This window comes from Hemicordylus capensis, chromosome 5 (genome assembly GCF_027244095.1).
Source record: "Hemicordylus capensis ecotype Gifberg chromosome 5, rHemCap1.1.pri, whole genome shotgun sequence".
In the NCBI taxonomy this organism is placed as follows: Eukaryota; Metazoa; Chordata; class Lepidosauria; order Squamata; family Cordylidae; genus Hemicordylus; species Hemicordylus capensis.
In genome coordinates, this window is record NC_069661.1 from 124,252,932 (window position 1) to 124,265,046 (window position 12,115).

Genomic DNA, 12,115 nt, shown 5'->3' on the forward strand with positions numbered 1-12,115 from the left:
TATTTTAGACGACAAAGTAATAATTAACTATATAAGCAGGTTTTTTAAAGGAAAAAACCCACATTTTACATAACAGTCGTGTATTCTTAAATGAAACTGCCCACTCACGTTGGTACAAATTTAGTAGTGTGGCTTGGCTAGAAAAAGCTGCCTCAGTACGCTGTGGCAAAATACAGGATCTGTTCAAGAAGATCACATGCTCTAGAATACTATTTATAATACAGGCAGTATACTACTCATCTGTCTTGTTCTAACCTGCCTCCGAGGGCCTTTCAAGCTTTGCAGCCCTGATGAAACACAACATTTGTTACGATCACATCATCAAAGGAGAACTGAGAAAAGACGCGATCCAGAGGGGCGGATCCTACAGAGCAAATGCTTGAAGGCTGCTGTGTTAGGCATACTATGGGGACATCCCATTTAGTTGCGGTATTTACTTCGGAGTAAAACAGTAAGACCCAGGTCAGTGTGAGGCATTTGTCCCTGTGGAACCCAAGAGGCCTACCTCGTTCTCGCTCCCTCTGGAGTTAGCCACGTGTTTACACGCAGCCAAGAAAGCACAGAAAACTAGTTCGACTGCCAATTTTCAGAAAATCGCTGCTCGCGGTTCAAGATCGATGATATTTCGCTGCCAGAGTATCAAACCCAGGAAGGATTTCTCTTTAGGCACCTGACCACTCTCTTCTTCGACTCTTTCTTTCTCCTCCCTGACAGATGCTCGGATTTATTCTGCTAAATGTCCTTTAAGGCAAGAAACTGGCACCTCTAAATGAATAAGCCAGGTTTTTTAAAGGTCTTCTTGGTTGCTTTTAAAACGGCGCTTGATTATTTCAATAAACGTTTTTTCATATAAGTTAATTTGCAATGTATGGACTTCTTTTTAAACGGTTGTCCAATCTGAATTCAGACCATCTGTTACGATTATGAGGCTGGAATCCTCTCCAGGCTTACCAGGGAGTAAGTCCCACTGAACACAGTGGGGCTTGCGTCCAAACAAAGGTGCATGGAGTTGCTTGAGGTAACTGCAATCCTTTGACTGACCATCCATAGGATCAGACTGCAACGTCTGCCAGTGCCCTGAAAATTTGATTTTGCCGTTTTGAATGCTGAAGGCAGTCGAGCATTCACAACATAGTGCATAATCTTAACCTTTAAGAATAAACGATTTACATAAACTAAAAGATTAATTTCACTTGTATAGATTGTTTCCTTGGAGGTAGTTAAGGGTGAAGAAATAACCTTCTGCTTCAAAAACAATTACTACCTAATGCATGAATTATACAGTTAAATTATTCAGTCGCAAGGTGTTACTGGAGGGCTATTTGATTTGCATTCTGATCCTAAAGAATGCGATGCCCAGGCCTATTACTTGAAAGCAAATCTAATGTGTTCAATGGAAATTACTCCCAAGCAAGTGGACACGGGTTTTCAGGCTGTTACTTAGATAACGTGAAGTGCTTTGAACTCTACGTTGTTACTGAACAAAGAAAAAAAGAAAAAAGAACAACACCCTGTAGACTAACTGATGTGATGAGTATATACAAAAAAACAATAAGCTTATTTCTAAGAACGTATGCCAGAACGACAGCCTTGGTAGAACAAGGCCTTTACAACTACATCCGCGCCTCTTACAGCTGTAATATGACTATGGGTCATAAATCTTTTCTATTGATGTTTCCTTAATGGGGATTGCTAGAACAGCTTAGCTAAATTGCACTGAAGACGCCACGGAGCTCTCCCGCCGCCTCCCACGCCTGAGAAATTATCTGAACTGGGACAGAAATCTTCCGGAACACGTCTGGAGTCCTCAAAGATATAAATCCCGAGTTATTAATCACACTTTAAATGAATTCTTGAACACTATCAATATCCTTGCCAAGTGATGCATTTTTCTTGCCACCGTCTTACGGCTTTTTATACCTTAGCCGGGGATAAGACACACACGTGCTCAACATCCAGCCTGGTAAAACACCAACATCCAGCTCAACATCCAGCCTCCTAGCAAGTTCTGCCGGATCGATCACTGACTGGCTCCGTTCCTTCCAGACTTTGCCTCTGAATAGATTGCCTTCAGCAGATTCTAAACACTTATTTCATCTCTGCCTCACAATCTTTGTTTGGGAAATGGTGCTGCAATTAAGATGCGCAGTGAGTAGCAGTCCACGTGGTCAAGGAAGTGACTGGACCCTCCTGTTTTGCCAACATCGGTGGGTCACTCTTCGCTATTGTTCCGATTGGCAGGTTACTTTTATGCCAGGAAATCACGTTTATTTCTGATTATTAGGAATACGGTAGATCGTCCGTTGGCACTTCAAAGCTTCGTGTGTTCGCCAAGAGAATGAGCCCCTGGTGGCACAATGAGCCCCTGGTGGCACAGTGGTAAAAAAAACTGCCGCCCTGTAACCAGAAGGTTACAAGTTCGATCCTGACCAGGGGCTCAAGGTTGACTCAGCCTTCCATCCTTCCGAGGTCGGTAAAATGAGTACCCAGAATGTTGGGGGCAATATGCTAAAAATCATTGTAAACCGCTTAGAGAGCTCTGGCTATAGAGCGGTATATAAATGTAAGTGCTATTGCTATTGCTATTGCTAAGAGATGATCTCGCCCTGTAATCAAGGGTTCCTAACTAGGTGCTCATCCGTCCCCTCTCGTACTTTTGAGGTCAAAGTGGAATCGCCGAAACCCTAAAACCCTAAAACCCTAAAAGGGCAACAGGCGCCAACAATTTATTATAAAAGATGGGAGGTTGTGTTAGGTATCTAATTGACATGAAACCTTTTTATCAAACGTTCACACAGCTCTCAACATTACAAAATGAAATTAATTCAGTTTTATCATTTTAATGTGTGTCTCCTCTTGTGAGGAGAAGAAGGATGATGATGATGATGATGATGATGATGATTGATGATTCCTTCAAGAAGCTAATGGCCCTTTGCCAACTTTCCCCCAGGAGGGTCTATTCACCCTTTAAAACAAACAACTCACCACTCAGCGCAAACGCCAAACTGAAACCGGACCATACTTCTCTGAACCGGAAGGATGGTGCGGGAAGGATTGTATGCTACTTCTGTGGCGGTGGTAGTTATGGAAAGCGAGCAGAAAGCATAACGTCTCTACCAGGTAGATCTCAAGGGAACTCCAGTTCCAAGGCCTTCAGCAGCACTCTCTAAAAGCAGCAGGTCGCTTTCATTCTTTTCACCCACCTCCGTACACACATTTAAGGCTGCAATCCTATGTATACCTACCTGGCTCACAATGGGGCTTGCTTCTGGGAGACCCTTTTTAGAATTGCTGTGCTAGCGGAGTGTCGCATTAGAATTGCTGTGTGTCGCATCCCTATAGGGCCTGGAGAGTTGCAGCAGCATTATCACTTCGGTTCCACTCTTGTAAGAAGTTTCCACTTAGTTGAGTGTGCAGTAAACACCATTCAGACATTATGCTGTACGAGTGCACAGATGCCTGTACACTGGTACATGTGTTTGTGTGAATGACTGTGCCTGTGTTCATTTTAAAAGTGAACCTGGATACAGGTCCTTCAAGTGCATGGTACAGACAGGCAGTGTGTTCTGTTTCTGCATTCAACATAACATGTATGACTGTACCTGTGTACAGACCTGTACTGTACACTGTACGTTCGTTGTACCAGAGTTGAACACGACCTGTGAATGAGCCTCAAGTCTGTGCTCTCATCTTAGCAGGGCACTGAGCAGTGTTTTAAAACAAAAGCGAAAAAAGAGCAGGGAAAATACGCATCCGATCTCGGTGTTTTTCAAATTCAGCCGCTGCTCGGGGCATTCGAAATGCCATTCGAATACTTATCGAATGCAAAAATCTAAATACCATTCCCATATATTTCTGGTGGTTAATGGGGTCAACAAAACGTGTGCATTCTTATATTTCTACTTTGGTTTCACAGTTTGGGATTCTAAAAACTCACACTAGGCGACAAAAGTAAGGGTCCCTGGGAAAGTGCTTTGTTGCTGACACCTCTTTAAAGAGGGAACTTCTAAACTGCAGAACAGGTTATTACAGACAAGGGTGGAAGACCTACTGAAGCTAGCTGCAAAATTTCCACCTCTTCGAATGGATTTGTAATACACTGGACAACAGAAAAAAGCAGAAAGGTCGGGGATTGGTCAACCCAGGTAGATCGCCTTTCCATAATTGGGTGCTCAAGTCAAGAATGTGAAGAAAATATTTCCCCAGGATCTACTCTGGAATAATTTAGTTGTAGATTTGGACTGTTTGATCCGAGCAACACAAATAGCGAGGAACTGGAGGTGTTTAATATACCCGGAGGAGAGGTCAGAAGCTGATATAGCTTAGGTTGGATGGGGGTAGGGAAAAGATGCATCTCGAAAGGCAGCATTTAAACACATAACCTTGGAAGTAAATCTAGGTGAGTATTATGTCAATGCAAACATGGTAAAACTGTTTTTAGTTAGCTGGTTTTAAAAACAAAACAAAACAAAATACCCAAAGTCAAGCCTAACTAGTGTTTTAATGTAAAGAAGAGCCGTAGCACTTATTTTAGGTGTAGCAAACAAGTTCGATTTAAGGGCACTCACATCCAAGTAAATATGTATGCATATCTGTGGGGGGTAGGGGGGTCAGAAGCCGCTAGATGTATAACCCACTAAAAGGTTTGCCTTAAAAGACGCACATTTCCAGGAAGCGGTCAAGCCTTCTCTCGACCATATTTACGCGAGAGTAAGTGCTATTGATTTCAGGATCGTAACCTTACTTGGAAGCATACTCCACTGAATAGAAATGAAATACTCTTTGGGATCCGTGGAAGTTCTCAAAGAGAAAGCCCTGTGAAAAAACGAGTTTCTAGTCCGCACTCTCTACAACGAATATTTGTTGTTTCCTTTGTATTCTGTAGGTTTTGCGACTCTCCATATTATTTTTTGGACATGCGCATACACCAGGGTCAGTACTGCTTACAGGACCATACTTCTGAATCACTTCTGAAGCAGCAGTTACGCGATTAGGACTGCAGTCCTACACCTGGAACAAATCCCATTTAACTCAGTGCAACTTGCTTCCGCATAGATATGCAGTCAGGCAGGCTGCAATCCCACACTTGCTTTAGAGTAAGATGCACCACTGAACGTAGTGGGACACAGAATAAGAAACAAGAGCGCTCTGTCTTGCACCGTCCCCTGGTATTAATACTGAAACCGCTGAGAATCATCACCAGGATGAATGATATAACGCTAAGAGGGAGGATCTGGCACAAGTTACTGAAGGCCAATAGCTAGATCCATTGCACCAGTTATGCGCGGATGCTCTTCGATTGAAATAACCTGTTGGCTCTATGAAGTCTGCCTGCTCATGCTTCCACTGGAGTTGAAATTACTTGTGACCAAGAGCGGGCAGCGTAGACTCCACCGCCTTCGACCTGTGAGGACATTTATTCGTATTTTATACCGTACCCTTCTTAACCCGGCATCGCTCGGACTTCGTGCTGCAGCCTGGGGAAAGGCGGCAGTGCAGTTGAGGCTGAAGGGTGAGTGAGTGAGATGCAAGTGCCCAGGGGTTTCTTACCCGAACAGCTAGTTAACGGCTCCAGGATCCAGGATCCTAAACTCCCGTTTACTTCGATGGACTTTTCGCTGCCTAGCTAAAGGCCTGATTGCTGCCAAGATGCTTAGAGGAGCGAGTATCTGCTGAATCCTTGAACTAGCGTACTTGGAATAAATTCATCGTTGGGCTTCCTTACTAGGTGCTCCAAGTGAATGTGCTCGAGATGGGGCCAAGACTGAGACGGCTGAATAAAAAGGACTCGACCCTCTCCCATCTGAGCGTTTTAATTCCAGATTCTCAAGCTGTGCTAAAACAGAGGAGACTGTGTGACAATTTGTTTATGCATTTATTTACCTATTTTTTAACTTGTGTGTACTGCCCTTCTGCCAATGCTTTCAAGACGATTTACAAGATAGAGACTGACAATATACATAAATGCAAAAGGAACAGAGAGGAAAGAGGTAAATAAGCAGTAAATATAACTCAGGGCTGGTTTTTGAAATTAAACATTGTCATTCAGTTTGGCGTCGCATCTGCCTTGACCATATATAACAAGGAAAGCAGCACTGCTCAGCTACACTGACTACCACTAGTCATTAATGTCTCTATGGAAGGACTGCAAAAGTAACCAGGTCCTTTCTCTGTTAAGAACGTTTTAATCTTAGAGCTTTAAAAAAGCCGAAGAGGGGAAAAAAAATCTTCCCTCTCAAACAAAAGCCAACTTCCTATGCACAGTTTCCGATGCGGGACTTGCAACAGTCACCCACAAATCCATAGGTTGAGAGTGACCTGAAACGTGGGTTTTGTGTCCTGCAATCTGGCCCTTTACCCTAGATTCCAGGGTTGTTGTTCCCCCCCCCGCCCAGTAAATAACCTCATCTCACACCCCAGCCCCAAACCGTAGTCTAAAACCGGCTTGGCACCATTGATATACATGATACTCCGTTCAAATGAGAGTTGCAAACACGTTTCTCTAACGAGATGGCTACCCAACTTCCAGATCTGGAAACGAATACAACAGGTGAAATCATTAATAAAAAATTTCTGTCCTCCAGGAAGTCACTTATTTATTACTTCCCCTGCCTTCTCTCCCCGCCGCCCGCCCCAAACTTCTGGATATCCATGTCAAGCGTCTTCCCTAGCCTACTGAAACTACAAGAATGCGACCAGGAAAAGCGTTTACTTAGAGGATGTAATCCTGTATGCAGCGATGCTGCTAAAAGTCCCATCCCATTGGGACTACTCGTGAGTAATTTTGACTGGATGTCAGTGACTGAGATTTAAGTAGCTTAGGTGTGACCTTTAGCCTGCCCGGAATATGAAGGGAAGTTGAGTGGGATCCCCCTTTTCCCGGTAGTGGCCATGAGACAAAGCGGAGTTGGGCAAGCCTAAACTATTCATCCCAATAGTGCTGGATTTCGGGAGGAGAGAAAGATCAGATGAGGGATGAAAACAAGAACTAATGACATTGGCTGACAGACTGAGGGAAACTGTTCAGAGTAGTTGCATTGAAAGTAACAAATTAAGAAATTCTGAACTGTTGACCCGACCGCATGAACTGCTGGGTTTTCAACTCTTTTTAACATCACTATCAAATATGCTTTCTGCTTATGCTCCATCTTTCCCTAGTTGCGCTTCACTCCCTTAGTGGCATAGAAAACGGATCCAATGAAAGGTCCGAAAGTGCCTCCTGCATCCTTACTGGAAAATGGGCAGATCAGCGTGTGAGCGGTCAGGGGTGGGTGTCTGTGTGGAGTTCTAATACATTCGATATTCTAACATATCCCTAAAGAACTGCAGCAGACTTGACCATAATTGATGCTCCAGCTTTAAAGATGTGCTCATTTCAGAGTAGGCTACCTCTTGCCCGGTTATCTTTCACAGAAGGTCAGCAATTTTGATATCATCTGTGACGATGAGCTAAATTCTAATCTGCCTTCATCATTTCTTCCTGTGGAAGAAAATACAGTAAACGCCGAGTTTCTTCTTTAAAGCGTTGGTAGGGCTTCTTTGCCGCTGGTGGAGGGAAAGGAGCAAAAATCTCGGATAACTCAAGCCTACGGTCCGTGTAAGTTAGGCAACCAAGTGAACACAATATTACGAATGAGAGACTATAACACACACTTTTCGCGATCTCCCGCTATCCCAGTCCCCTCGTCACACACACAGCCTCTCCCTCTCCCACACTTGTCTGTTGTGAGGAATGCGGAGTCCCACAAAAGCTAATATTCAAGAGCCTCTACCCGAGCCCCAGGTTCCAGGCCTGCTCTTCTTCTTCCTCTGGCTTGGGACTTTTCGGGGTGGCGTGAGGTCTGTTTTGACGTCCTGTGGTTCTTGCTTCTTGGACTGTACAGCAAAAGAGCCCCACTCCTGTCCTAATCCGCTTAGCCAGTGGAAAGCGGAAGCCTTCTTCAGTTTACCCCCTCTGCCTTTTCCTGAAGCTCTGGCGAAACGCACATCTCCAAGCTTACAGGGCTAGTCGGCAGCCCCATAAGTACACTGCGGGCCTTCCCTACTCCTCGGGGTGGGCAGCCCTATTCCTGTTTCCTTCTTTAGTCCATCTGTAGCCCATGAGTACGATGGACCGGGAATCCGTGCACAGCGCATCCAGTTTGTTCAGCTCCCATTCATTTCAATGGGGCTTGAGTAGCGAGGTTACCTGTACCCCATGGCGGGTCAAAGAAAGACCGCACTGTGAATGGAGTTGACTGACTTGCCACAAATGGCTTTAGGCCTGTCTGCGGTCTCCCTAATACGATCTCTCAGCATCAGCGCCAGCTCTTCTCTATTGATTGCCATTTAAAAGCAGTACAGACACTACTACTACTCCCCTCAGCCCCCCGCCCTGCTTCCATCTTTTCAGCAGTCACCGACCCCTACCATCTGAAGGGAATGAACTAGTGGGAGCAAGGATGGGGGCGGGAGGAGAGCTCTCTGGTTAGCAAGCGGGTCTTTCCTGACGCCGTCTCTCCGTCCAGACCGCTCGGACCTTCTCTCCTCGGTGACCCCGTGCTCTCCCCTTCTCCCCTTACTGGTCTTTTGCCTGCACACCAGCCAGCTTCCCGTTCCTTACTTCACTACTCCTCCCCTCCCCTAATCCTGCCTTCTTGCGGCATTGGATCCCTAAGTAGGAGAGCCGGCCAGGATCTCTGGAGAGTGTCTTTTGTTGCTGGGGGGAGAGTGCCGCCGCCTGCCCAAAGAGGGCTTAGGCCTCCAGCCTGCTTTTAGAAGGATCCTCCTGGAACCGGCTTCGGTGGCCCAGGCGGCTCTTTCCAGGAGCTAGCGGTGCCTTGGATTTCGCCACACCGCCGTGCTGCATTCTTTTTCTAAGTCCCGTGGAAACCCAGCGTGCTCAGATTCCTCCCGCCTAGGTGTTTTCCTTCCTCTTCTGCCGAGGCACCTCAGAGCACCTTCCTGAGACGGCGGCTCTCCGGCTGAGCTCCTCCAGGAGGGCTCCTTCTTCCGCCAGCCTGAGAGCTCAGCTCCTCCACACTTTCCAGCTGGCTCCTCCGGCTGGACAGAGTGGTGCGGTTTGGGCTGCGCCTGCGCGCGCTTCCTCCCAGTCGCTCACATCCTATGGTTTACTTGCACATTTTCAGTCAGTCAGCTCCTGTCACAACGGTTTTCCTGCCTAGTTCTCTAGACTGCTCCCTTCCCCAGTCCTTCTCTTGCGCCCCTCTCTGCCTCTTCTTGCCCTCTATTCTAGCCTTCACCCCCCCTTCGCCCTAGATGGGCTTCCGATGGCTTTGGAGGGGTGCAGCTCCCGTAGACCTTCCCTTCACCTTCCATAGGTGGTGCCCGGGGCGAGAGGGGGTAAATGCCTCCCCCCCGGCCAGCAGCTCGCCTCTCCTCCATTGCTGGACTTCTCTGGGGAAGCCTGAAGAGAGGCACTTTCCACAGACTCGGAGTGCTTCCCTCGACTTTCATCAATATATGATGATTGTTTTATTATTATCACTATAGAGCGTTTCCCTTGGGCGCAATTCCATTTATGTTCAGGACGGGAGCATGAATGTGAAGAACAGCTTTATTCGTCTTTCAGAAACCTAACATGTTAGGTGAGACAAAGCTGAGCCCCCCCCCCGCACCCCACAGAAACGCAATTTGCCCCTACTACCCCCCCCCCGCGCTCCTGTTGCCAATTCCTCTTCGCTCAGGCCCGGGAGTCGCTTTCCCTCCCTCAGCCGCCTCTCTCTCGCCTGGTGTCTGCCCAGTTTGTCCCCGCCCCTCACGCTCGCTTTTGGGCAGCCAATCCGCGCCGGCAGCGCCACTCCGGGCCGCCCGGCAGCTGCCTCCTCCTTGCAGCAGTTCCTCAGCCACCGGTGCCTCCCCTCGGAATGGTGCAGCCCGGAAGCGGCAGAGGCAAGAAGGTGGCGAAGGAGCAGCCCGCGTCTGGAGCCCGGGGGGGCCGCAGCCCCGTGGCGTATGGCAGGGCTGCTGCGGCGGAGGGCCGCCGCCAAGCCGGGCATGAGGCGGCTGGAGAGGGAAGAGCAGCCACTGCCTCGTCCGCAGCTGCCCTTCGCCATCGACAGCATCCTGAAGCAGGAACCCGGCAAGGGGCGCTCCAGACAGGCAGAAGTAGAGGAGCTGCTGTTGGAAGAAGAGGAGCCGGGGAAGCACTTCGGCACTCGGGGTACTGAGGCAACTTTGTAGGGGAGCTGATCTCCCTCTAGGCTATTTCTGTTGGGGGTGTTGGGGGAGGAATTGGGCGGGGCGACGAGCCCTGAGGGTGTGTGCGTTGGGCTGCGGTATGGAAGAGGGGGCTGGTGTGGTCTCCTGAACCGTGAAGAGATGCACAGCATCTCCGCCGGTGCAGCCTGTCGGGCAGGAGAAAGAGAAGCGGCAGCAGCTGCTGAAATGCCCTCTTCTGCGCGTCGCTGGAAGGTGCAAGAGGCCCCCGTCCTCTTTTCCAGAGGACAATTCTCTCTGTGCGCGCGCCTCTCGATCACCCTCCCACCCGTTCTGGTTTCCCGGCTCAGGGCAGTGAGCGCCAGTTGCCCTGTGCAAGATACTTGGGGACGAGCGGGCGGCCTGCGCTCTTCGGAGGACGGGGTGGCACTGAGAAGGGACATTGCTCTGCAGCGACTAGGAAGGATTCAGGCTGTGGTGGTGGGCTGGGAGAGGCAGCGGGGAGGGAGCACAAGCTAGCACCTCAAGCGCAGCGCCCCCCTCCTCGCGTTTCTGGGGCTCCTCCCCGTCCCGCCTGATCGAAGCTCCAGGTTTTCCCCTCCAGTTTGTCCCCCCCCCAATTGAGCAGCCCCCTTCTTCAGCCTTTCCAAAAGAAAGCGCGTTCCCAAACACCCTTGCGCGCGCACACGCACGCACCCCTGCGCGACCCCGGGCGCTTCGTCCGGATGGAGTGTCTCGGCTAGCTAACCTTTGCGTTGCCGTTGCAGGGCAGGGGACCGGCTGGCTCACTGAGGACGGGACGGGAGGACTCGGAGCCGATTCCCCGGGGCCCGAGGACCTGGGCTACGGCATCATCGCCCCGGAGCCCTTCCCCCGAGAACTGGTCTGGAGCTGCGGCAAAGCGAGCGGCCGGCTGCTGGCGGCCGCCCCCAAGAAGAAGACGCGCACCATCTTCTCCAAGAGCCAGGTGCTCCAGCTCGAGGCCACATTCGACGTGAAGCGCTACCTGAGCAGTGCCGAGCGGGCCTGCCTGGCCAGCTCGCTGCAGCTCACCGAAACCCAGGTGAAGATCTGGTTCCAGAACCGCCGGAATAAGCTCAAGAGACAGATGTCCGCAGACTTGGAGGCCCCTCTTGCTGCCCTCCCGGAGCCGCCGTCCGGGGAAGTGGGGAGAGTCGCCCCGGGCGCGGCGCTGGCCCTCTCTTTCCCTGCCCTGTACAAAGGCAGCGCCTTCTTCAACCGCTGTTTGCTCCCAGCAGCGATGTCTATTTCTCTCCCTCTGCTTTACCCGGGAAGCGCCATCCCTTGCCTCTGCTTCCCAAATTCTGGCAAGTATTTCAGCCTTGTGAATGGCGATGTATAACCGATCCCTCTCCAGTGCCCCGGTGTTCGGATGAGGATCTACGAGACGGTCCCTTTTCCACGGGACTGGGTCGGCTCTGCTTACATCACCTCCTATTGCACCACAGAACCGCCGCCAAAACAACTCCGTCGTTTTTGCTGCTTTTCTTAACTATCCTTGGAATTTCTTCAGCTCACGATCGACGAGGCAATAGACAGTCTCTCGGTAAGCGACCATAGTAAGCTATGCAAACAAATGGATTTGAGAAGAGTCCCCCACACCGCCTTCTTCTGCTGCATTTCCTCATCGCAGATCTGGCCTCATTTGCCCTCAGCCTTATTAACGGTTACCAGTAACAGATACAAGAGGATGATCATCAGTGCTCAAGAAGAGCAAACTTCTTGGCCGCCAGCTATTTCTGCTTTCTCTTCTGTGTATAATGTGTTTCTACAAGACTGTTGTTACTTTTTCTACGAAAAGTGAGACCTTCCTTACTCTTCAATTGCAGTGTTTAAGAACCAAAGAGGCTCACTAGGATGAGATTCTGTCAGGGTCTCTTAACTGCCCAAAACATCTTAACTTACTGATTTCAGTGCTGTTTTGATTTGTTTTGTT

General features: G+C 49.1%; 1 protein-coding gene across 1 annotated transcript; it reads left to right on the plus strand.

The window, feature by feature from the left end:
- The first annotated feature begins 9,910 nt into the window (after nucleotides 1-9,910).
- On the plus strand, nucleotides 9,911-11,628 carry LOC128325685 (homeobox protein HMX2-like). Its single transcript, XM_053251339.1, has 2 exons — nucleotides 9,911-10,162; nucleotides 10,926-11,628. The coding sequence occupies exons 1-2, from the start codon at nucleotides 9,955-9,957 to the stop codon at nucleotides 11,519-11,521; spliced, it is 804 nt and encodes a 267-aa protein (XP_053107314.1). The 5' UTR covers nucleotides 9,911-9,954; the 3' UTR covers nucleotides 11,522-11,628.
- The last annotated feature ends 487 nt before the right edge of the window (nucleotides 11,629-12,115 follow it).

Bases quoted from the DNA above. Each gene is read 5' to 3' on its own strand.
- LOC128325685 (XM_053251339.1), top strand. From the start codon at position 9,955: ATGGCAGGGCTGCTGCGGCGGAGGGCCGCCGCCAAGCCGGGCATGAGG. The intron at 10,163-10,925 runs GTACTGAGGCAA...TTGCCGTTGCAG, and splicing joins GAAGCACTTCGGCACTCGGG to GGCAGGGGACCGGCTGGCTC.